The sequence below is a fragment of the Xenopus laevis genome, chromosome 2L, assembly GCF_017654675.1.
Source record: "Xenopus laevis strain J_2021 chromosome 2L, Xenopus_laevis_v10.1, whole genome shotgun sequence".
In the NCBI taxonomy this organism is placed as follows: domain Eukaryota; kingdom Metazoa; phylum Chordata; class Amphibia; order Anura; family Pipidae; genus Xenopus; species Xenopus laevis.
In genome coordinates this window covers 160,270,368-160,296,346 of record NC_054373.1, presented here as the reverse complement: position 1 = coordinate 160,296,346, position 25,979 = coordinate 160,270,368, and the positions used below count along the sequence as shown (strand labels likewise).

The following is a 25,979-nucleotide window of genomic DNA, read 5'->3' as shown; positions in this document are numbered from 1 at the left end:
TTATAAACAAGCCTTTTCTTGTTTATAACCATTATGATCATTATGCCATTATGATCATTATGAACATTTCACTGCACTAACCTGCAGGGAAAAGTAGTTTGTCTATAACATGAAAGACTCCATTGGTTGTCATAACATCTGGTTCCTTTGAGACCACACCATTCGCAGAAACAGTATTATTTATCTACAAAATGAAAAGATAAATTGTTAGATGTGCCTCATACTAAATGTTCCAAAGAAAGTATATTCTATTTAATATGATTCCAGTCAAACTGGATATCTTACAGCCTATCTAGTTACATTGCAGCTGCTTTAAATGTGTCATTATTCAGCTAAAATAAACATTGATCTCCATTTTTCCTGTAGCGAATGGGGGCTCAAGCCAAACAGGATTTCGTTTATGCTATTTTGACAGTTAGGAAATCACTTCACTTGTAAAGCCAAGTCAAGGCAAGTTACTGAGTTTCTTTGTGGTTAATATATGTTTTAAAGAAGAGCTGTAGAATGACATGTTCTGAAATTCAAAAGATTTATAAGTAAAGCACCATGAATTGTAGAATGTGATGTCAAATGAGGTCAACTGATATATCTGGAGACAGTAGCATCAAAATTGATTGGGAAAGACATTTTTTAAAAACATTTTTAAACTTTTCAATTGGTCATCATTTATTTTCTACATTTTTTTTTACTCATTTGCCTTCTTCTGACTCTCTCCAGCTTTCAAATGGGGGTCACTGCCCTGTAAGGCTACAGATGTATTGCTATTACTAATTTTTATTACTCATCTTTCTGTTCAGGCCTCTCCTATTCATATTCCAGTCTCTTGTTCAAATCAATGCATGGTTGCTAGGATAATTAGGACCCTAGCTGCTGAATAAAAAGCTAAATAACTCAAAAAACACAAATAATAAAACATGAAAACCAATTGCAAATTGTTTCAGACTATCACTCTCTACATCATACTAAAAGTTAACGCAAAGGTGAACAACCCCTTTAATGTCTGATATAACAATTCACTTACTGCCATTTAGAAAAGAAGGAGAAACATTATATATTTCTGCAGTTTTAGCATTAAAAACAAGAAAAAGAAAGAAACAATGTGTAGCACCAATAAAGGTCTTGCAGATGATGATTTGCATGATATTGTCTTTCTTTCTTTTGAAATTCTTTTTATTGAGATTTTCATTAAAATACAAGAATTTGACAATATGTTAAACATACAATGTTTCAACAAGGTATGATATTGTCATAGCTTAACAAACTTCAGTCCCATCTGCATCATATCCCTTCCAAGGGATTTTTAAGGCCCTCTCCATGCTTAAGGCTCTAGAAACCTATTGTAGTTTAGTCATGCCTGAAACAAGTACCATAGGTAAATGTGTTAAATTACAGCTTCAAAGAAATGTCAGTTGTGGGTGTTGCAGAATGATTGCAGAGTTATCTTCACCAAAACCATTGTATACAACAAAACTATGCTCACTGTGTATTTTTATTGATTTTTTTTTATCTCCATCACTTCTCTCTGCACTGATATTAAACTATTTAAGGTGTTGTTAAAAGCAAGGCATACTTGATGTACTTACTGCTTTAACCATGATTTTACTTCCTTGAAGGGATTTAATAACATTTGTTACACCATGCTCTAATCCCCCACCGATGAACACTTCCGGTGCCAAGTGATACAGAAGGATGTTCTGTAGAGCAACTTTGTCTCCTGAAAGATGAAAAAAGTGAAGAAGGCCACACATAAAATCAAAACTCCTACTTTTTTAGAATCCTTAAAATCATGTCACAAAACAGCAGCTCTTTTTACCCCTCCCTGATTTGCATATGAAAATTAGGTTTTGAATTTGGTTCGGTATTTGGTCGAATCTTTCACAAAAGGTTCGGCCAAATCCAAAATAGTGGATTCTGTGCATTCCTAAACATTTTCCAGTGGCAAGCCTCGTGTGCCACAAGGTTGACAGCTCTGCATCCACACCATAGTGTCTTTTATTATATAACCCTATAAGAACGACTTACGTTTTAAAATTTCCAATTCTGCATCGCTTAGTCCTTTAAAGGCATCATTAGTTGGAATAAACCAAGTCCAAGCTCCATCTTGTGAGAGAAGGTCTTTCAAGCCAGCATATTCAATCAGGTTCAGGAAAATGCTACCAACATTGAAAAAGAAGAGTTGAGTGATTATGTAAACATAGTAAAAGAAATGTTTTACTGCTGTGCAAGTCCCTAAAGCATACAAGTACTTATAGTCAGTGCAGGTATGATAAATAGCTGTTATTCGCATTTGATACTGCAAATTTTTATTTTCCTGACAGTTAATTTTGTCCCTCTTGAGTTTTAAATGTAATTTCTGGGCTTGGGGTAAGGGAAGAATGATTGATTTAGTTAAAGGGATCCTGTCATCGGAAATCCGATTCTGCACTGAAATCCATTTCTCAAAAGAGGAAACAGATTTTTTTATATTCAATTTTGAAATCTGACATGGGGCTAGACATTTTGTCATTTCCCAGCTGCCCCCAGTCATGTGACTTGTGCCTGCACTTTAGGAGAGAAATGCTTTCTGGCAGGCTGCTGTTTTTCCTTCTCAATGTAACTGAATGTGTCTCAGTGGGACATGAGTTTTTACTATTGAGTGCTGTTCTTAGATCTACCAGGCAGCTGCTATCTTGTGTGAGGGAGCTGCTATCTGGTTACCTTCCCATTGTTCTTTTGTTTGGCTGCTGGGGGGGAAAGGGAGGGGGGTGATATCACTCCAAATTGCAGTACAGCAGTAAAGAGTGATTGAAGTTTATCAGAGCACAAGTCACATGACTTGGGGCAGCTGGGAAATTGACAATATGTCTAGCCCCATGTCAGATTTCAAAATTGAATATAAAAAAATCTGTTTGCTCTTTTGAGAAACGGATTTCAGTGCAGAATTCTGCTGGAGCAGCACTATTAACTGATTCATTTTGAAAAAATGTTTTTTTTCCCATGACAGTATCCCTTTAAATCAACAAGCAGCTGAAATCGGATTCAAGCATAAAGTAGGTTTCCCTGGGACCATTGTTATAGTTGTTTCAACTTTCTTTAATTTGAATCCACGCACAAAATAATTATTTTTCATGTATGAAATGTGTGGTTAAGTGGGATTAGATCAGTGCTACTGTATAATTCATCTATCTGAACTCATTAATGTAAAACTGCCTGGAGTGGTTACAGATGTTAGAATGTTCATCTGTTCAAGGTAGAAGCTAAACCAAAAATCTGACTACCTAAATGATCTTAGCCAAACCAAAAATTGCTCCAAGAAGTGCCTCATAGTCTGTATGGAATCCAGAAACCTTAGGCCAAAAGTGTTTTATTGTTCAGACTTTTCACATGGTGTCATGCTAACCTGTACTCTATGAATATATTCTGCAAAATGCCTGTTCAGCAAGTTTCATGTCCAGCAAATGATTCAAGCTCTTTTCAACATTATCACATTCTAGCATTTTTTATTTTGCTGACCACACATTCATAGTTTATTATAAATCTCCTTTTTAATCAAATATTTCTTCCCAAACAATTAACCACTGTCTCTTTATGTAGCCAGTAACTAGTTACGTGGGATTTTATTTTGCAAGTTATACATTTTGCTATTGCAGAAACAAATGTGTGTAAGCCATTTATTGGTCTTTGTATAACATAAACACCAGACAGGCCCAGACAAACGCCTCTGAATATTAGCTTTAAAGATTTATATTTTGTGAAAAGAGAGTTTTATACATTTACCTTTGTATAGAGACCTATATAAATAACACATTACATATGAAAACAAATTACATGTGATAAGCCAGCGATAACCAGAAGTTAGTTAATTTATGCTCACAAGAAAAATCTAGTTTGGGGTCTGATCTTAGTATTGGTGTGAATCCTTTATGCAGAACTCTTAAGAGTTTTCCCATTATTTCATAATGTCTAGTACTATGCCTTACAGCTACTAAAAACAAAATCCCATGCCTGTGTTGTTTTATACTATAGGGCTCATTTACAACAACAAGGGGCAGACTTACTAAGCTCGAGTGAATAATTTGAATGGAAAAATATTCGAATTTCGAAGTATTTCTTTGGATACTTCGACCATCGAATTGGTCAAATTCGATCGAAACGAATGATTCGAACGATTCGAAGTAAAAATCATTCTACTATTCCACCATTTGATAATCGAAGTACTGTCTCTTTAAAAAATACTTTGACTTCATACTTCGCCACTTTAAACCTACCGAGGTGCAATGTTAGCCTATGGGGACCTTCCTCAGCACTTTTCTAAGTTTTTTTTGGTCGAATAAAAATCCTTTGACTGATCGCTTAAAATCGTTCAAATCGTTCGAATGATTTTTATTTGATCGTTCGATCAAAGCTTTGCGCTAAAATCCTTCGAATTCTATATTCGAATTCGAAGGATTTTACTTTGAGGGTCAAATTCGAGGGTTTTTTAACCCTCGAAATTCGACCCTTGATAAATCTGCCCCCAAGTGTTGGACACAAAATTCCATATTTTTTATCCATAATGCATCATTTTCAGTGCATCAGTGGGGCATGCTGCAATTGCGTCATTGATGGAACATGCTGTTGGGGCTCTGAGGCAACAGCCACTTCCAAAGTAGTGGTAGCTCCAAGGTTTCCTAGTGTCGAAAGATGCAGTTGTTCACCATTTATCAGAAGATGCAGGATGGACACAATGGCAACCAGGTTCAGGAGCATATTTGGACACAAGTACCTTAATGAATTGTGTGAATATGTCTCCATTGTTACAATTTTAGAGCATCTGCATATGCTGGATAGGATCATAAATGATCCCTTTTCTTTATAGCTCAAGGAGTGTTCTACTGACCTTCACCTAGACCAGTATTTGGTTTTGTTCCCAACTTTTTATATAAAGACAGTTAATTAGGTTAATAACTGAACTCGGAGTCAGACAAAATAACATTTTCTTAGTGCTGCCACCACTAAAGTCCCTCTTTCTCCCTGCTTAAAACTTGAGTAAGTTTTAGTGAATTAGTGAGCCTAGAAAACTCTATGTACAACTGAATTTAATTAGTTCTGTAGTTCATGGAGATTATTGTTATCCAGGTTCTTTATTCTAATGTGATTAAAAAAAGTTACCTGAACCGTTTGTCAAGGCTTATGAGTTCATAGAGTGACTTTTCTGCTGGCTTAATAATTTCACTAAAGGTATGAATTGCGCCATTTCTTCCTTCTTTGCTTCCACGAAGCATGCAGGAATTTTCAATGCAGACAGCCTGTTGTACAAAAACATTGTATTTGACTTTCTTTTTCATCATTCATCCTGCTTAAACATCAATAATAAATATGTACTGAGATTTTTTCATTACATGGATTCTCAATAGTAAACTTAAAAAGATTCAGTCATGATTTTTGTGGTGCAGTTTTTATTTCTAAATTACACTGCAAATAATTCACTCAACCATATAAAATTTAATTCCGGAACCAATAAATGTGTTGTTTTATAGTTGTTGGTGTGTAGGCGCCATTTTAGGTCATTTTGCCTAGTCATGTGCTTTCAGAAAGAGCCAGTGCTGCACTATCGAACTGCTTTCTGACAGGCTATTGTTTCTCTTACTTAATTAATGTAACTGAAGGTGCCGCAGTGGAACCTGGATTTTTACTATTGAGTGCTATTCTTAGATCTACCAGGGAGCTGTTACCTTGTATTAGGGAGCTGCTATCTGGTTATCTTCCCATTGTATGTTGTTAGGCTGCTGGGGGGGGGAGCTGGTGATATCACTCAAAATTGCAGTACAGCAGTAAAGAGCGACTGGAGTTTATCAGAGCACAAGTCACATGGCTGGGGGCTCCTGGGAAACTGACAACATGCATAGCCCCATGTCAGATTTCAAAATCAAAAATAAAAAATCAGTTTTCTCTTTTGAAAATGGATTTCAGTGCAGAAGTCTGCTGGAGCAGAACTATTAACTGATGGTTTTGGAAGAAACATGTTTTCCCATGACAGCATGGAAAAACATTTGTCGCAGGAAAACATTTTTTTTTCAAAACACATCAGTTGATAGTGCTGCTCCAGCAGAATTCTGCATTGAAATATTGTCAGTTTCCCAGGTTCCCTCAGGTCATGACTGGTGCTCTGAGAAATGTCAAGTTGGAGTGATACTAAACCCCTCCCTTCCGACCCCAGCAGCCTTTTAGCAGTTTATCAACAGAACAATGGGTAGCTACCCAGATAGCAGCTACCTGACACTTCTGCTGAAGGTTTTTATTTGTTTGCATTGCTAAAAGTTTTCCATAGACCTACCTAGTTGTAGACATGAGAACAGCCCCAATGCAGGAAAACTATTGCTTTTTTCTTTTAGCAATGCAAACACGATCTAGGGTCATGGTATAATACAATGGGAAACTATAGCTGTCTCAAAGCAGTTCCATCCTGAAGTTTTGGCTGTGGTTTTTTAATTTAAATACTGAGATATATTCGGATTTTAGTAAATAACCCCCTAAATGTACCGACTGAAAACAGGTTTCAATTACATTTACCTATAGGCTCCAGGATTAATTTATCTTGATACAGCATGCAACACCAAATTTATCGTCAGAGACTCATGAAGATCATGTCAGAAATAACGTTTCTAATAGCTCACAAAATACTAAACTGACAGAGATGTTGCTTGAGGGTATTTTTGTTCCCACAAAAGTTCATTCAAAATTAATTTACCTGTGCAATTATATCTGTGAATAAAAATGGAACGATTCCATAGTATTTAAATATTCAATGTTAAATCTTGGAATATTTCCAGTAACGACAAAAGTTGTTTCTCCTAATGCATTTACTAATATGTATTGCTAACCACCACAGAGAGAGAGAGAGAGAGAGAGAGAGAGAGAGAGAGAGAGAGAGAGAGAGAGAGAGAGAGAGAGAGAGAGAGAGAGAGAGAGAGAGAGAGAGAGAGAGAGAGAGAGAGAGAGAGAGAGAGAGAGCGCGCAAGTGAACTTACAGTACGGTAGACAAACACTCTAAGGCTCTTTCCACCCAATGTCTTCAAAATCTGTCCATTGTACAGTTCATTAAGAACAAACTTCGTTTTGAGAATATGGTTTTGCATGATCAGTTTCAGAAGACTCAGATCCATTCTTAAGGTTTCATCTGTAGAAAAATAACACATAAGATATTATTTAACTAATTTCTCCATATTCTCTCCCAAGACATTGTATATTAAAACATTTTAAAGTTATCTGAAAATAAAATTTACACTGCAGGTAAAAGCATAGTCTTAATCATTTTCTTTTTCTTTCATGCTATATTAGATGTGACTAGTGATGGGCGAATTTATTCGCCAGGCGCGAATTCGCGGCCAGCAAATAAATTTGCGAAAATTCGCGAAACGCCCGCAAATTTTTTTTCCGAAAAAACGGACGCCGGCGTCAAAAAAACGGGCGCCAGCATCAAAAACGAGATGCCTTTTTGCAAATTTTTCGGCGAAGCGAAACGGCGCAAATTCGCCCATCACTAGATGTGACTGGATCATTTTAGCTTACCAGAGAACGCGTTATTTACAGGTGCAAGGAGGGTGTATTCTGCATCTGGTCTAAAAGATGCTGCAAGACCCATCTGTGCCATAAGATCAGTAAAAGTAGTTTGATGGCTTCCTGCAAGCTCCAAGACTTGTTTTGCTGCAATAAATAATAAAAAAGGTTAATTTTCTTGCAATTAATTTTGTTTTATAGTTGAGACCAACTAAATAATTAATTATAGCAGGTTCTTTTATCTGACTTATTCCAAAAGGCAGTGGTTAATAGGTCTATTTTGGACAAGCATATCCAAAGCTATTGTGTTACTAAAATATATATTTAGTATAGATATGGGTATATATAATTTATGTGAGGGTATGGTGGGGTCAGTGGGTGTATGGATGGATGCTGGGTTTCATTTGGAGGGGTTAAACTTGATGGACTTTTTTCAACCATCCCCAACATAATTAAGGGATGCAAGAGCAGGCTCACTAAGGGGGGGGGGAGGGGACTAAGCGCCAGATTGAAAACCCGCTCTTCCTAGATCCTAGAGTAGGATCAATTCTAATCAATTGGAAGTCGAAACACATTTGATTTTTTCACTGATACAGATGACCATTAAGGGTCAGATTTATCAAAGGCCAAGATTGTGAGCTTTGTGAGATTTTTTAATACCAATGAATAAACTCACAACTCGAATGTTTTCTAATTGTTTTCTAAGGAAAAAGCTGTGAATTCAGGGTGAAAAACTTGAATTCATCGAGTTTTCCACTGGAGAAAACTCATACGAATTAATCAAGTTTTCGAGCAAAACCCACTGAAAAAAACCATGAAGGCTATTAACATCTTCAAATGGTTGAAGAGACCTCTGCCATTGACTTCTACATGATCTTAACAGGTTTTACCTGGAGTATTTTCAGGTTTGAGGTACAGTATTTTCAGCTTTGGGGTATAAAAAATCTTGATAAATTCAAGGTTTTCTTTTTAAAAATCAAAAAAATTCTTTCTTTTTTTTAAAACCCGAAAAAAAAATAGTTTTTTCTATCCAAAAAATGAGTTTTTTTAAAACCTGAAAAATGTTAGTTTATTTTTTAAACCCAACAATTTGAGTTTTGATAAATCTGCCCCTATAAAGGTCACTATGACTCATTTGTTATGAGTAGGCAAAAGAACTACTGTATACTTGCTAATGGTACTTGCACCCAATGTAGCTTCTGCCACAAGTTGCAAGGTAAAGAGCATAGTGCTTTATGCTGAATGCCTTAACTAAAGGGGACTTTGCTTTTGCGACTTGTGAATGCAACTCATTTATAAGTTATTTAAGGGAATGCCTACATCATGTTTTGCCCCTTCCATGACAGCCACTTATAAGCATACACAGTTGGGGGCGCAACTCTTTGCAAGCCATATTGGTGGGGCAAAGGAGTTGCGCATGACAGTCATGCAAAAAAGAAGGGGTGGATTATGGAACAAAAACATGGCCCCTTGCATCAGTTTTAAAACTTTGTACCCCATACTTCCTGTTCCTTTGTAAATGAACCCCAGTGTCTCCCCAATTCTTTTAGGGTGTGATCATAAATGCAAAAACAAAACTATTTATATTTGCATTTCAATTCTATAACAGAAATGAACAAATGAAACAGCCAAGTTACAAATCCTTACAAACCTCAGTTGCATTTGCTTAACAAACAAGAAAAGGTTAATTACTCACCAGAGTCAGGAATCAGGACCTGGTCAATCAGGTGGATGACTCCATTAGTTGTGACAATATCTTTGCGATTTACCATCTTAATGCCATTCACTGTCAAACTGTCACCATCACATCCTATCTGCAGTGAGCTTCCTTCCAGAGTTTCTAAAGCTGTCCCACCCATTATGGCTTCCGAACACTGGACAGAATTAAGGATGTGGTAGTTCACAAGAGCTGAAAGTAATTTAAAAAATCAGTTTTAGTAAAATGTAATGTTTGCATTTTAAAGGTATCTTGTCATATTTCTCAGTATAGTTTGCTGAAAGTAAAGTTCATATGTTCTTCAAAGGAAGGGGTTTGTATACAAATTATCAGCCATGGACCACCTCACAATAGCAAAATTGTGTTTTTGCTCCAGAATAATACAGAACAGGTTCTATAAATCAGCTGCTGTGTAGACACAGGGACTGCCAGTCTAGCTGAAACCTGGCTAAAGGGCACATAATTACATATAAGATACTGTACAAAATAAGATGCAATGGTTGAAAGCATTTCTATAGCTGTCCCCCTTGCCTCTGTGCTTACATTCAGAAGCTTTGTCACGGGTTGAGCGCAATTGCGCTTTCTGCACTAAAAGAGTCAGAATTCCAATTTAAGAATGGGAATTTCAGCTCTTTGTGTTACCAGGTATGGCGGGCTGCTATTGGTTCCCGAGGCAAGTTTTTAAACATGCTTTATTGCAGCAGTGCCCCTTGTGGAAGAGATCGAATACCATTCATGGCTCTATGCTGAACTGTAGAATGAAATCCGCTGTCAATTGAAATAGGACAATGATTGTCATGCAAAGTTTGTTTAACTCCCTTAAAGGGATACTGTCATGGGGGAAATTTTTTTTTTTCAAAATGAATCAGTTAATAGTGCTGCTCCAGCAGAATTCTGCACTGAAATCCATTTCTCAAAAGAGCAAACAGATTTTTTTATATTCAATTTTGAAATCTGACATGGGGCTAGATATTTTGTCAATTTCCCAGCTGCCCCTGGTCATGTGACTTCTGCCTGCACTTTAGGAGAGAAATGCTTTCTGGCAGGCTGCTGTTTTTTCTTCTCAATGTAACTGAATGTGTCTCAGTGGGACATGGGTTTTCGCTATTGAGTGGTGTTCTTAGATCTACCAGGCAGGCCTGGATTTGTGGAAAGGCCACCCGGGCCTAGGGCGGCAGGATTTTAGGGGGGCGGCATCCTGCCCAACCGCACCCACATTGGTTCAAAAACACTGGGGATGCGTTGGAGATACAATGATTTTTTAAATTTCCCCATTGATGATGAAAATTTGCACGAATAAAGGGGAGAGGACAGGGGCGACGAACGGCAGTGGGCCTAGGGGCGCTCTCTATGTAAATCCGGCCCTGCTACCAGGCAGCTGTTATCTTGTGTTAGGGAGCTGTTATCTGGTTACATTCCCATTGTTCTTTTGTTTGGTTGCTGGGAGGGGAAGGGGAGGGGGGTGATATCACGCCAACTTGCAGTACAGCAGTAAAGAGTGATTGAAGTTTATCAGAGCACAAGTCACATGACTGGGGGCAGCTGGGAAATTGACAATATGTCTAGCCCCATGTCAGATTTCAAAATTGAATATAAAAAAAATCTGCTCTTTTGAGAAATGGATTTCAGTGCAGAATTCTGCTGGAGCAGCACTATTAACCGATTCATTTTGAAAAAAATTTTTTTTTTCCCATGACAGTATCCCTTTAAGTTTCCTTTGTGTACAGACAGAATTATTGACACTAACTCTGAAGTGGTCCATGGGGTGAAGTACAAAACTATGATTATATATGTATATAATTATTATGTATGTGCACAGATTATGTAATGCCATGTACAGTAATTCCTCTTTTTTATGGTCCCTTCCCCTTTTCTGTATCCTTTTCAATTGTTATTTAAAGCTGATAACTGAAATTAAAGTGTGTGTTAAAATAAGCCTTGTTTATACCCAAAAGCTTGTGTAATTTGAGTAATAGATATATATTCTAAATCTTATATTATAACGTTAATTAACCTTTACAATCATAGCTATTCCAGCATAAATCTGAGTCATACCTTTAACTGCCTGTTTGTCGCCCATAATTCTTTCAAGAACTCCTTTTGGAAGTTTTTCAAAAGCGTCATTAGTTGGGGCAAAAAGGGTATATTGACCGGACTTGCCAAGCTGTTCCAATACCTCTGCAGCAACTCCAGCTTCCTACAAAACACATACATATAGTTCATTTTGGCATACATTATTGTCAAATTTTTTGGTTTGTTAAAAATATTTAAGTGCATCCTATTCATTGAAATAAAATTAAAAAAACTCCCATAGCCTCAAATGTTCTTTTATGCCTTTCCATTTATGCAGATAGATATGCTATAGGAACTCATGCCAGTTAAGGGCCATTGAGCCTAAACAAAAATATATTCATTAATTTACTACTAAAGTACAAAGTATATTGTAAACTAGTAGGGATGGGCGAATTTGACCCATTTTGTTTCGCCAAAAATTCGGCGCCAGCGAAATGTTGCCGACCACCATTAAAGTCTATGGGCATCAAAAATTTTAATTTATTAAATTTATACACATGTATTTTTAGTGACATGGAATAAATTCAAGTTTACACTTCAGTAGCAGGCTCCAGGAGTGCATGCTCGCTTCTTGTTCACTCTGTTATATATACTGAGACCCAAAACACAAATGCCATTATTAATTTTCTTTGCCCTTGCACACTTACTCTGAAGGATGACAATTCATCTTCAGAGTCAATGAAATCCTCAATGGTATTTCCAACCGCTGTCACAACACGGTCAATGACGTGAACGACACCATTTGTTGCAATTTGGTTACCGTGGATAATTCTTGCACAGTTAACTGTGACGACCTGTTTTGGAAAATGAATCACATGTCAATTTATATGTTTTATTTTTCTTAGGACTGAAAGATGAAAATGATTTATGCCAAGTATATATCTGAATCTGAATTTTTGAACTCTGTCTTTACAAATTAAGGAATGCAGAGTCGCCTAGAGTACCATCAAATTTACAAAAAGGATTTGAATTGGAATAACCTGATCTGTTAACTTAAGTGAAGTAACTGAATCCCACTAAAATTTCATTCTAGTATCCATTTTTCTAGAGTCTGCAAAAGTCAACAATTTTTCAAAAAAATGTATTTAAAAATTGAATTGAATACTTGAATTTTGAAAAGATACCTCCCATTGATTTCTTCAAAACCTCCCCAGATTTTAGCTTGAAAAAGTTTAATCTTAAAATTGTGCAAAACCCATGATCTTAGATTTTAATAAATAAGCCCACTTGTGTTTCATGGCGGATATATTTATTTAAGGTTACAATGGGCAATATTCTTTAGGATAATTGACACCCCTTAGTCCTTAAAATAATTAGTTTTATATTGAAGTAGTAAAAGCTAATGTACATACATTTGGTAAAAGCTAATGTACATACATTTTGTTAAAAAATATTGTACATACATTTAGACCAAAGGGGTAACTGGTGTTGTTGCTCAGTGTATTGCATTCCATATTCTGTATGGGAGCTTAAATGCGGAAGTTCCGTTGCCAGTAGCAACTAAAGCCAATAGCAAGGTTTATCCTTTCAATTTTCCAACTCGTAGTAAATTATTGCAAACTGATTTCTGATCAGTTGCTTTAGGCTTCTAAATTTGTGCATCGTAGGACAAATCAGTACAATGATTATTTCAACAGAATTCATAAAAGAAGGCAAAACATTAAGGGGCCGATGTATTAAGGGTCGATAATCGAGGGTTAATTAACCCTCGATATTCGACTGGCGAATTAAAATCCCTTGACTTCAAATATCGAAGTCGAAGGATTTTAATCCTTTGATCGAAGGATTATCCTTCGATCAGAAAAAACTTGGAGAGCCTATGGGGACCTTCCCCATAGGCTAACATTGACTTCGGTAGCTTTTAGGTGGCGAACTAGGGGGTCGAAGTTTTTTCTTAAAGAGACAGTACTTCGACTATCGAATGGTCGAATAGTCGAACGATTTTTAGTTCGAATCGTTCGATTTGAAGTCGAAGTCATAGTCGAAGGTCTAAGTAGCCCATTCGATGGTCGAAGTAGCCAAAAAAACACTTCGAAATTCGAAGTTTTTTTTCCTCTATTCCTTCACTCGAACTTAGTGAATGGGCCCCTAAGAGTAGAACCAAAGCTCTTTGGAAGACACCTGTAAATAACAGGAATGCAGATTTGTACCCAATATAATGAAGAATAGGAAATTGTGAATTGTGTCATTTGTAGTGGATCACCGTACCAGAGGCCACCCCTTTAGACTAGAAGAAAAGAACTTTCATTTGAAGCAACGTAGAGGGTTCTTCACAGTCAGGACAGTGAGGTTGTGGAATGCACTGCCGGGTGATGTTGTGATGGCTGATTCAGTTAATGCCTTTAAGAATGGCTTGGATGATTTTTTGGACAGACATAATATTAAAGGCTATTGTGATACTAAACTCTATAGTTAATATAGGTATGGGTATATAGAATTTTAATTAAAAGTAGGGAGGGGTGTGTGTATGGATGCTGGGTTTTCATTTGGAGGGGTTGAACTTGATGGACTTTGTCTTTTTTCAACCCAATTTAACTATGTAACTATGTAACTATGTAACTATGTAGGTAGCTGTGAGTAATGATTTAAATAAATGATGTTAATGCACAAGGAAATGTTTACTGCTGTATTGTAAAAGAGATACGGCTGAGCAAAATGTTAATCAATGGGTACTTACCCCATTTGTGTAGTGGTTTATTATTAGGTCTTGGTTATTGAACATAGATGTCACAGATAATCCATTTTTCAGATCTTTTGTCAACATCCTTTTGTTAATCATATGATAATGAAGAGCATTCAGCAGCTCAATATTAACATTGCTTAGCAATGAATCACGCACATCCTAAAAACAACATTAAAGAAAAGGAACACTTCATTAGCAACATTTTTCCATCTGTATTTTAATTCTGTCATAAAGGTGTCTTCTTAATAACTAATACTGTACATATTTTAAGGTTGTTAAAGGAGATATGTATCCAAATATCCAGTATTATATAATGTATTTAGTGGTGATTATAAGTCTAAAGCAACTGGACTCGCAGAGTAATCTTAAATATGCTTCACTATTTGCCCCTAGGTTTTCTTCATTTGGTAGAGAAGATATTTACTGTATAATGTCACATTTACCAAAAATGCAATTACATTTACTGAGGGACCCGGCAGCTTTTAGTTCAGTCAATGATAACAATTAAAGTACTTTATTTAACAAGACACAATGCATTTTTCCTTTAGAATGGAAAAGTTAAATGCTAAAGTCATGATTTCTTCAAGGGTTTATAATAAATACTACAACTACAAACTTCTATAATCCAGCAGCTGCCAAGCATCATTACTAACTATGGTAAGTAAAATTAAGTAGAATTTACACAAATCTACACAAATAATACCATTACAGACTTACAGAATCCAACAGCTGCCAAGCATCATTACTGGGTGCAAAGAAAGTGTAGGAGCCAATGCCTTCTATTTCCTGTCTTAGGTCAGACCTATCAGAATAATCCTGTGTTGATGTGGCTCCCACAATTCCAAGGGTGCCATACACATTGTCAATAGGAGCAACTAGTAAGGTGAAACAGAAAAATAGATCAACTCATAGTAAGCGATGTATTCACTGTGTATTCTTATACTGCTGAGATGACAATAAAGTTTACTTTGATGTTTTCATTAAGCTACTGTTTGATGACTAAAGCCAACATTTTTGTTGACATGTATGAGCATTTTGGTAGCGTTTAACTGTTCCCAAGACCATGTAGATAATAAAGCAGCAGACCATGGTCAGTTTTCATTTATAAGCAATGACCATTTTTTTGGAATGAGAAAGGACACTTAGGGGCATATTTATCAAGGGTCAAAATTCGAATTGAAAAAACTTCGAAATTCGAATTCAAAAAGACCAACCGAAATTAAGTCGAAGTTTTTTTGGGTCGAATAGGTCCATTTTCGATCAAATATGTCCGTATTTGGTCGAATTCGAATCGTTCGAAGCAAAGGAATAGCTCATTCGATCGAATTCGATTCGAAGTTTTCCCCAAAAAAACATACATTTTTCAAAGTCCACCAATTGACTCCGAATAGGTTCTAGGAGGTCCCCCATAGGCTAAAACAGCAATTCGGCAGGTTTTAGATGTTGAATGGTCGAAGTCGAATTTTTAAAGAGACAGTACATGATAAATTTCGATATTCGAATTTTCTAATTTTTTTCAAATTCGAATCGAATTTGGAATATTCCCTAGTTGAAGTGCACAAAAAATAGCTTAAAATTTTAATATTTTTCATTCGAAAATTCACCTCAACCTTTGATAAATCTGCCCCTTAGACAATTGGAAATGTCCAATGTAAATGTAAAAACTTAAACCAGTAAGCTTTGAACTGGGAAGGTCACTGTCCAGTGGGGGCCTTGAGCAAATATCTGATGTGATATCATCTTGATCTTAAAGCCCTGTAATGGATTTTAAAGGTAGAGGATACATGCTGGGCATTCTATATTGGCAAGTATGAAAGCTGAACACAGCTTTGATCTGAAATGTTTCCCTGTGCTCTGCAAAATCCTGGGTTGTGATTGAACACCACATTTGGTTTTCAATCACAAATTTCAAGATACAATAAAAAAATGTATATATTATATATATATATATATATACTGTATATATATATATATATATAAAAATGTGTTTGTTAGTTAATAGTCCTGATAAAACAAAGACAAACCAGGAAAGAAAGCTTCATTTGAAGTATTATTATTATTAACATTTATTTATATAGCGCCAGCATATTTCACAGCGCTTTAAGTAACATTAACAATGTCAAGTCAGACTATTTTATTATCTTTTAAAGATTATATATTGGCACAAGATGAAACATAAGTGAGGAAACTGCAATTTCCATGGTGTATAATTGTAATAATAAGCAAGGAACATCATATATGGGATACCTGCAGGACATCCAGCTTCACCGTTTATTTTCATGTAGCCTGGGCAGCATTCATATAAAACGGTTCTGTTAAACAGAAGGTTACAATAAGTAAAGTGACACTGCAAATGTAAGAATTAAAACAATCCAATTCAGTTGATATAGTTATTGTGCTATACTGCATTTAGCAGATTGCCCAAATCACACTATGTCCTGGGGCCAGGGGCCATTGCAGCAGGAAAATACTAACCATAATAAACACATTGCATTGAGAAAGACCAGAATGTTCTGGAGTGACAGTTTGCTGTAAACTTTGGGGTTAAGCTGAGACTGCAGTTGAGGAGGAATGTGGCAGTAAAAGTTATTCTTTTTTTATTAAAATTGCTCTTTGCTTCTATTCAGCACAAGATTAGCGTTTAACTATATTTTTTTTTTATGTGTGTGAGTAATGCTATTTTCTAGACAAAGTAAAATACACACATTTTTTCATGTTCATTAAGGCAACAGTATACATAGAAATAAACCATCATGCCATGAAAATCTATATTATAGAGTAGACACCATCATTTTGCATTATTCATTCTTATAAACAACACTGTATTGTGTAGCACAGAGAAATGTACAGTGCAGTTTCAGATGTTCATTTCTTTTGCCTTAACTTTGTAGGATCATTTCCGTTACTAATGATAATACAAGTTTAAGGCTATAGTAATTTGAGTGGCCCCATTATTCTAACTTCTAGCTTTACCCCAATAATGGCTCTAGATCAGACCTACTGTATATTCCTCTGGGAGTGAGCCCTTGAACGGTGTGGAGGCAAGGTGTTGGACAACTATAACTGTATGCAGTGTACAATAATTGGACGCCAGTGGTTCTTTGAACAATAACTCAACTAATTTATGAACACAGATCCACATGGGAGAATAAAATAATGATACAAAAGACAACCAGTGTTTAATAGTCAACACATGCAATAGACAACACAATGCAGACCAATTGTAGAGTCTTCTCTCTAATAATTCTACCCAGAGTTTCTCCTGTTTCCTCTGGGGACACATCTTATAGGAAACCCAGGTGGGATCTATCTAGGTCCCTAAAACCCTGTATTTGGTTTCCTGTATTTGGTATCTAATCCCTTCAATCACTCCCTGGTGAACCCAAAACTGCTCAATATAGGTAGCCCTAATCTGTCTTTCTCTCCTAGAGAGATTATTGCAAGAGCTAGCTACCCTTTACCAGTCCTGACTAATTATGGCTCCAAGGGAGGCTCAAATCTACTTAGGAGAGGTTCAGGCCCTGGTCCTGGCAAAAGCTCCTCCTGAGCCCAGATTGGTCAAGCATTATAAATTATAGCACCTGGTGGCCAAACCTGGGATAGCTAGGGGTCATACTATGACCCATGAAATAAGGAATTAATCCTTCCCTTAAGGTGGCCATAGATGTTACAGTTAAGATCTTTCCAGAAAAGATTGTTAGTTTCAATACACATGTGTAGAGCTGAATCATCATATGTACAGGTAGAAACAATAGAATTCTACCCATTTCTGATGATTCTGCACTAACAATCGCAGATAATTTCTAGTCGTAAATGTAAATTCATGTTCCTAAATGCTGAGTTACACAGCACTTGTGTCCACACCATTACTGTACTCTTTACTCTGCCCTGTATTAAAAATCCAGAGCACAGTGACTCTAGGTAGGCAATAGGCTCAGGACTCTGCTGCACCATACAAGTTAGGGGCAGTGATAAGGTATGCCCATAAATGTAACATTGTTAAAACCAACTAGCAATGTATTTATGAGAGCAGTGCACCCTGTTCTTCTACAAAAACATGGAGGTTTGGCTCCTTTCTTACTTTCATATACATTACACCATTGAATCCCTAATGTAGCAATGATTATTTTTGTGGTTCAGTGTTCAGCACCACCCAAACAACAAAAAGGAATAGTGACACCTTATCTTTAGTCCAGTGACTGCAGGGCTACCATCAATAATCATTGGACCCTGTGCTACTAAGTTAACAGGGCCACTATTACAAGCCCACTATCTACCTGGGCCCCTTGAGGAAGTGGATGCTGCCAAAAAGTACATAGGCCCCTGATTCACCCTGACCATGGCCCTTGATGCCAAAATGATTGCCACAATCATCCCAAATCATGCACCACCTCTTTGTTACCCATGAATCAAGCGTACAACTCTTTTGAGGCCCCTTCTGACCTGGAACCCCTGATTTGACTAACACCGGTCTTCAATATGGCCATGGCATTATAGAACCTACGCAAGAGTTAGAGGCACTTATCCATCGTAACAATGTACATGCATATGGAATCTTTCTACTCATTCATCATAAGGGCAAGGCCAGATGGCCTGTCGATTGCAAATGAATAGAACCCACAATTAGTTTACATGAATTTTTGTCTTAAACACAATATTAATTATGTGCTGAATGATACATGCCATTATAATTAACTGTTGACTAGAAAATCAAAATGAACATTGGGATAAGTCCCATTTTAATTGTGCCTCCCCCTATACGGACACCTGGCTCATGACCTCATCAGCCTCTTTTTTTGTGAAAGCCATTTTTTGTTATGTGGATTGGATCAAAGGTCAAATGGAGAAAACCAGAATGGTTTGAGTCAAGGTACCTACTAACAAGTATAGTTATGGGATCTGTTATCCAGAAAGATACAATTATTGGAAGGCCTTCTCCCATAGACTCCATTTTATCCAAATAATCCAAATTTTTAAAAAAGATTTCCTTTTTCTCTGTAATAATAAAACAGTACCTTGTACTTGATCCCAACTAAGTTATAATTAATTCTTGATGGAAGCAAAACCAGCCTATTAGGTTTATTTAATATTTAAATTATTTTCTAGTAAACATCAGGTATGAAGATCCCAATTATGGAAAAATCCATTATCTGGAAAACCCCAGTTCCTGAGCATTCAGAAAAACAGGTCCCATAACTATAATGGTAATAGGTGTTGTCACCCTTTAGAAGCTGTAGGTCATCTGTACTTATATCTGTCGGTCACTATCTTTTCAAAGCAATATTATCTATGTAAGTAAATGGTGGCAAATAAGTATTTTGGTGACATCTTCACATTCCTACATATGCTTCTTTTATTCAAGAATCTGAAGATATCACTCTGCAGAAAAATAATCCCTTTTCATGCTAGATAATTGTAATGTTTATGTATATTTATTATTCAAAGAATAAACTTACTTAAACATTGAGCCTAAGGAAAGACCGTTACACTTAATTTTACTAACCGGATCCTCAAGATCCTGGCCCTTCTCCAAGTCTTGGCAAGTTACCAATAAAAAAATGTGCTGTGTGTGAAAGGAGAAAAATGACTTCTAATAATGATTACAAATCCAGGAAACACATCTTGTGCCTTTAGCCCTGGACCTTGGGTTGCAAGAATGGCAAGTTCACATGGGAATTAAGATGCTTCTGATGAAGCATTTTTACATATTGTGTCTATTTCCTTTTAAGTGTGGATTCTAATTACAGAGATACCGAGCCCACAAATTGCTTTGTAGCTTCCTGAATGTTCCTTAAGTTTGAAAATGTCTTTGTTGGGTCCCCAAGGAAATATAAATTCTAGCCCACATTCCCCGTAACCATCCAAAACCATATGTTCTTCCCAAGTGAAAACGACTAGTGTGATGAAGTATCAAAAATATATTAAACAAAAGGATCTATTTTTTTTAAACTCTGAAACAAAAGAACACAGTCTACTTTGGGGCACTGGGAATATAGTTTGGCAAACAGTCAAGACTGAAGTCTGGAAAACCTCTAATTTACAGTAGATTCATGGTGAGATCATTATAATATACTGCAGCTTTCCAAATGTTTGCATTAAATACACGTTAAAATAGAATGGCAGTTGTACGGCTTTTTCTGCTATTACTTCTACGTTTCTTAAGCCCCAAGCAGATGTGGCACAAATCACTTTACTTATATATGTTATCTTATAATTAAAAGAGTTATAATGTATATTGTGAATTATTTTTTCTAAATCAACTTTTTATTTGCTTAAAGAATAAATGTTTGGATTTTCTGTTCACTTATCTTCTATAAAGACAATGTAATACTTTGATTCAACAACGTAATACTATAATTCTTCCTTTTTATAAACACTTCCTAGACAAAAGTGTGTGTCTATTTCCATTACAAAATGTTATAGTATGTGTTGACAGATAAAAAAAAGAGCTAAAAACATGCCCCGTTGACTATATTTACAGATTTCGATGCCTGATTTAATTAGTACGCTTTGATGGCATGTTAATGGACCGTAAATGCATTACAGGGTATTTCTTGGAAATATGAACCCTATATCCCAGCCTGAGGTATACATTTCTTGAAATAAGCAAAGCTCTGAGTTTTGATTCTTTTGTAGCTTTTGCAGATTTAATTATGCCAAGTGTATGGTTTGTGACAAAGACTCAAGGGGGTTTATGGGAAGTTTAAGTAACATTAGAAAGTGGTACTTTACTCTACAAGTAGAGTTTTGGAACTCACAACAAACTGCATGAGCTTAAGCTGTAGGAGACATAAATCATGAATCATGTCAACAAAAATATTCTTTACAGTGATTTTGCATGTCCTGCATTCTGAGATCCCTTCTTCAGACTGACACGTGTGATGAGTAAAATGATATCGATAATAGGTCAGCTTGAAGAAGGGACTAGTGATGGGCAAATTTATTCGCCAGGAGTGAATTTGCGGTGAATTTCCATGTTTCGCCATCAGCGAATAAATTCTCAAAATTGCCGCAAAAATTCATCAGCATCAAAGTTTTTTTGATGCCAGAGACAATTCCAACACCGGCAACATTGTAAATAGATAGGCTGTGCAAAATAAAAGAATGTAATATAGTGAGTTAGCCAAAAATGTAATGTTCACTTTCTTGGCATACTTGAATCTGCAAAAGCTACAGAAGAATTAAAACTCAGAGCTTTGCTTATTTCAAGAAATGTATACATCAGGCTGGGATATAGGGTTCATATTTCCAAGAAATACCCTGTAATGTATTTGCGGTCCATTAACATGCCATCGAAGCTTATCAATTAAATCAGGCATCGAAATCTGTAAATATAGTCAATGGGGCATGTTTTTAGCTCTTTTTTTTTTTAAATAATAATAATGTATAAAGACTGGAGTGACTAGATGTCCACTATGAACACTACTTCCTGCTTTGCAGCTCTTACTAGTCAGTAACCAATCAATGACTTGAGGGGGTCGTATGGGTCATAACCGTTTGCTTTTGAATCTGAACTCTGCTGAGTATCTAAAGCAAACTCACTGAACACTTAGGGGTTACAAGCTCTGAATATCCGAACCTTCAATAATTCGTAGTTTTCAGAGCAAAAAAAACTCTGAATCCAAAACCCCAGCATCTAAAAGCTCTCAAAGTTCTGTATAAGTCAATGGGGAAGGTTCCAGTGTCTGCGCTGATGTCCATACCGATACTCTGGGTTTTCGGCACAGAAAACTCAGAAAAAAAATCATAGTTTTTGAGTAAAACTGAACAATTCTGAGTTTTGCCCGACCCTATTTTTTCAGGCTTATTTTCTTTATAAATAAAGTCCATTCAGGAATTCAGAGTTGCTCTGAGTTGGATATTAGAAATACTGAGATAAATTCAGACCTTGATGAATAACCCCCTTACTGTATGTCCCATGTGGCCCCCCTTCAAATCACTGACTAACTTAGAGTTAGAGAGATGTAAAGCAGAAAGTTGGGTTCTGGCTATTATATTAGACATCTGTTCACTCCAGCCTTTATTGATTACATTTTTGGCTAACTATATCAGAACATTTTTTATTTTGCATAGCTTATCTACTTACTCAATTTTTATTTTTACACTGAACATTTTCTTTAAAACTTTGACGCCTTGTCACAAAGTCTATGAAAAATGGAGGCCAATAAAAATCTCTTTCTTCTAGTACAGTTCCGGGCATAGAAAAGTACCAAAATAAATAATTATCACTCAAAGAATATTTTTCGACAGAATCAAAGGTGTTTTCTTTTGTCTGAAAGGTTATTTACTTTCTTTTTTTTCTCTCGCCAACAACAGTAACTGTTTTATGTCAGGAATTATAGATCAACTACTCTTTATTTAAATATCTTATTAAAAAGCAAATATACTCCTCCAGTGATGTTAAGCTTTCAACTTCTTGTCCCTTTTCTACCCATTAAATTCAGACCTATTGGTCTTTACCAGATTGGATGGCAGTGATTGTTAACCAGGAGCATGCGCACTTGGTTACAAATATGGACCATACATACAACAACAGCACATCCATCGCTGCCTCCAGAATTTACATCTATTGAGTTGATTTGGTTTAATTTACAGTATTAAACAGATTTTACAGGTAATGTGCAATCCTCCAGTAAATTACAACAAGACAGCAATTATCCCTGGCTTTGTAAGTCAAAACATATGCTTTTTCAGTATTAATTTACCTCTTGTAGGCACTAGATTCATGGCCAGAAAACCTGCAAATCCCTGCGAAGTAGGTACTCACAGAATCAATGACCAAACTAATTAGGAAAAAATCCATAACCTGGCCAATAAAAGAAACATGCTTGCAAAAACAGCCTCAGTCAAGGAAGGAATATGGTTTCCTGTAAGCCCTTTCCTTTAATATTTAATTTCCTTTAGTATTTTCCTTTAGTGGCCTAGTCATGTATATTTTGTCAGAAAACATCTCTGACAAAGCCTAATGCATTTTGTGCTCAAAGCCTTCGACAGAAATCTTTGAGCATAAAATATGTAAGTCTTTGGATTTGCAAAAGTCAGAAAACAAGCCATCACTTTCTAACTAGTGATAATCTGGTTGAAGATGTAGACATGCCATTCAAATAATTGTGCTGCAACTATATTTTACTGCTTTGACCACATTTCAATTGCTATTCAAACAACTGTTTTACTTTGTCAGAATATGTTTTATGTCATATCAATGGGAAACACTAATGTGCACTGTAGGTAACTACTCAAAAACGTTTTATATATATATATATATATATATATATATATATATATATATATATATATATATATATATATATATATATATATATATATATATATGACACAGCTCTGCAATATCTTCCTATTCATGTGTTCATTATGAATTTTAATTTGTTTTTTTTTCTTTTCTTCTTTTTGAACTTGAAATAGCTGAAGCCCATATTTCTTATTTCTTTCTTTCCATATTTCTGTTTTTTCTCCTTTCTTTTTTTTCTCAAAATCCATTGAATTTTTGGAAACATTATATCTGATACCCCTGAGATATTTAACCCAAGGAAGTTAGAGAGCAGATAAAGTTTCAGCCCAAGAATGAACTGCAATCTGTCAAGGTCCTACTGAGTTCTCTTGTGACATTTCTTATCTGCAGTTCTCATAAATCTATGCTTTAAGTCTTTGAGTATTTTGTTTTCTTTCATCTTTCCTGGGGAAGATTTCCCAGATAATTAAAGGCTAGCAATGTAAATTAGGGGATAGTGGTGCTAGCAGGGTCCTGTCATAGTTGTTAGGAAGTACTTCCTATTGGGACACTTTTGGAGAAATTTCAGTAAGACAATAATAAAATATTCAATATTTAAAATCATGTTGAGTTTTGGCAACCTATATGAATTGTGGTATAAAAATTAAAACAATGAATGTATAACACTGGCAAAATTTGCAATTTGCACACTGCGGTATGACCCATTTAAACTGGCATAACGGTATGACTGAGATCTGACATGTTTATTATGTAGCTTATAAACGGGTGTTTTATTTGTTTAACATAGTGACGTGAATGTAGTCTATTTATCAAATGGCATCAGCATTATCTCACAAGTTTTAATTGCCTTTGTAATGTTTAGGCACTTATCACTGTGATCAAATTTGGCTATATATGAAACACAAAATCCATGTAAGGGTAATCATAGTCAATCTAAACATTTATGTTATTTATTTATGTATCAAAGGAGCAGTTAGAAGTTGATTGAAGTTGACAAGTCACCATGACTTGAGGAGGAAGAGAGGCTAGACATACTGTAACTAGGGAGATTGATATTTTGGGGAAGGAAATAGACAAGTATGTAAGAACATGCATGCAGCTCTGGGAATGTTTTATATGTGGCAACTCATTTAACAAAGGAAATGCCAAATATAAACTGTCTGATTACTGTTTTAGGGAATTCACTGCTTGAAGCCTACTGATAATTCCAGTACACACAGCTGGGCTATGGTAGACTTTATGGATTCAGCCACTTTAGTCATCACATTGTTAAAATAAATGCATTATTCTTATTACCTTCGCTTAAGAACAACAATTGGTTTGGTGAGAAGTCCTGCATAGAGACATTGATAAAATACACTTTACTGCTTAATAAATGTGTGGGGTGTATCTACTGCTCTACTGCACTGCAAAGTATTTTATGTATAGAAAAAATGTTGGCCTCCTTTGAAAGTGACTTTATTGATAATACATAATGAATTAGAATGACAATGTTGTTGCTGCTGTGAAAAATACAAGGATATTTATAAAGGTGGCACAATTGGCAAAGTTTATACATTTGACAGCAATGCCAATTGTATTCAGCATAAAATCAATTAGACACTATTAGACACCAGCGATGGACGATTTTGCCCCATTTCACAGCAAAATGTAGAATTTTCTGCGAAACGGCAATTTTGATTCCCTCGTCAAGTTTGATGCCCTTGTCAATTTGAGTAAATTTTGATGTCTGCGTAGTTTTTTTTAAAGAGACAGTACTTCGATTATCGAATGGTCGAATATTCAAACGATTTTTACATTGAATCGAAGTCGAAGTAAATTCAAAGTCGTAGTATCCTATTCGATGGTCGAAGTATCCAAAAAATTACTTTGAAATTCGAACTTTTTTAACAATGTTACAGGGCAACCCTTTTGAAATGAAAAATAACAAAAGTGGTATAAAGGTGATACCTTTATTGGCTAACTAATATAATCATAGTTAGCCAATAAAGGTATCACCTTTTGCTATTTTTTACTATTATATTACTACTATTTTACTATTTTTCTATTTTTTATTTCAAAAGGGTTGCCCTGTAATATTTTTACTGGCTAACACTTTAGCAACTTAACCTGCAATTACAATACAAAAACAATAAACAGTTGTATTTTGTTTGAGCTATATTAGCTGACATTCTGTTAACATGGAAAGCTTTTGCAAAATGTAGATTAAAGACCTTGGAATTGACTTGTAGGATACACCTTCTAAAGATATCCTTTGTCAATATGGCCTATCCTGCATGTAACAGCCTGTAAGGTGAACATTGCTGTCATTGATAGGGCTTCTAGTTTTCCAGCAGCCTGTCAGGACATGTCCTGAAAATAATAACTTCTTAGCTTTCTTTAGATTTATGTCTCCTGCCCAATGCTGAGATCTGTCATAAGATTAAAGGCTGCATGATGGTTTTGAAAATTCACTTCTCTTCAAAGGTCATGGCTAGCCTACAGGGCCCTTTTCGGAAAGGCTTTATGTCAATGCCAAAGTGATTTTAACTACATTGTCAAATGTAAACCATTTAAATAGTGTCCACAGTACAATGTATCTTTGATGCAACTTTTTAAAAAAAAGACCTTTTATAGAAAAACATTTTATATTGCAGCTAAAATTTCAGCATCATGAAAGTGATTTATGTTGCACAGCAGCAATTTTGGCATTAAAGGTGTTACTGGAGGGTTAGGGAAGGGCTACAAATGATCTAGGC

General features: G+C 35.8%; 1 protein-coding gene across 39 annotated transcripts in view; it reads right to left on the bottom strand.

The window, feature by feature from the left end:
* Window positions 1-25,979, bottom strand: part of postn.L (periostin, osteoblast specific factor L homeolog) — a 56,866-nt gene that overhangs the window by 20,733 nt on the left and 10,154 nt on the right. For all 39 annotated transcript variants that reach the window (XM_018247636.2, XM_018247637.2, XM_018247647.2 and 36 more), the window contains exons 3-14: window positions 16,239-16,303; window positions 14,709-14,866; window positions 13,986-14,150; window positions 11,956-12,102; window positions 11,291-11,432; window positions 9,215-9,427; window positions 7,531-7,665; window positions 6,990-7,138; window positions 5,131-5,267; window positions 2,023-2,153; window positions 1,584-1,714; window positions 82-184 (exon numbers count right to left, since the gene is read on the bottom strand). In XM_018247636.2, coding sequence (XP_018103125.1) covers window positions 82-184; window positions 1,584-1,714; window positions 2,023-2,153; window positions 5,131-5,267; window positions 6,990-7,138; window positions 7,531-7,665; window positions 9,215-9,427; window positions 11,291-11,432; window positions 11,956-12,102; window positions 13,986-14,150; window positions 14,709-14,866; window positions 16,239-16,303 — 1,676 coding nt within the window. The remainder of the gene's footprint in view (window positions 1-81; window positions 185-1,583; window positions 1,715-2,022; window positions 2,154-5,130; window positions 5,268-6,989; window positions 7,139-7,530; window positions 7,666-9,214; window positions 9,428-11,290; window positions 11,433-11,955; window positions 12,103-13,985; window positions 14,151-14,708; window positions 14,867-16,238; window positions 16,304-25,979) is intronic.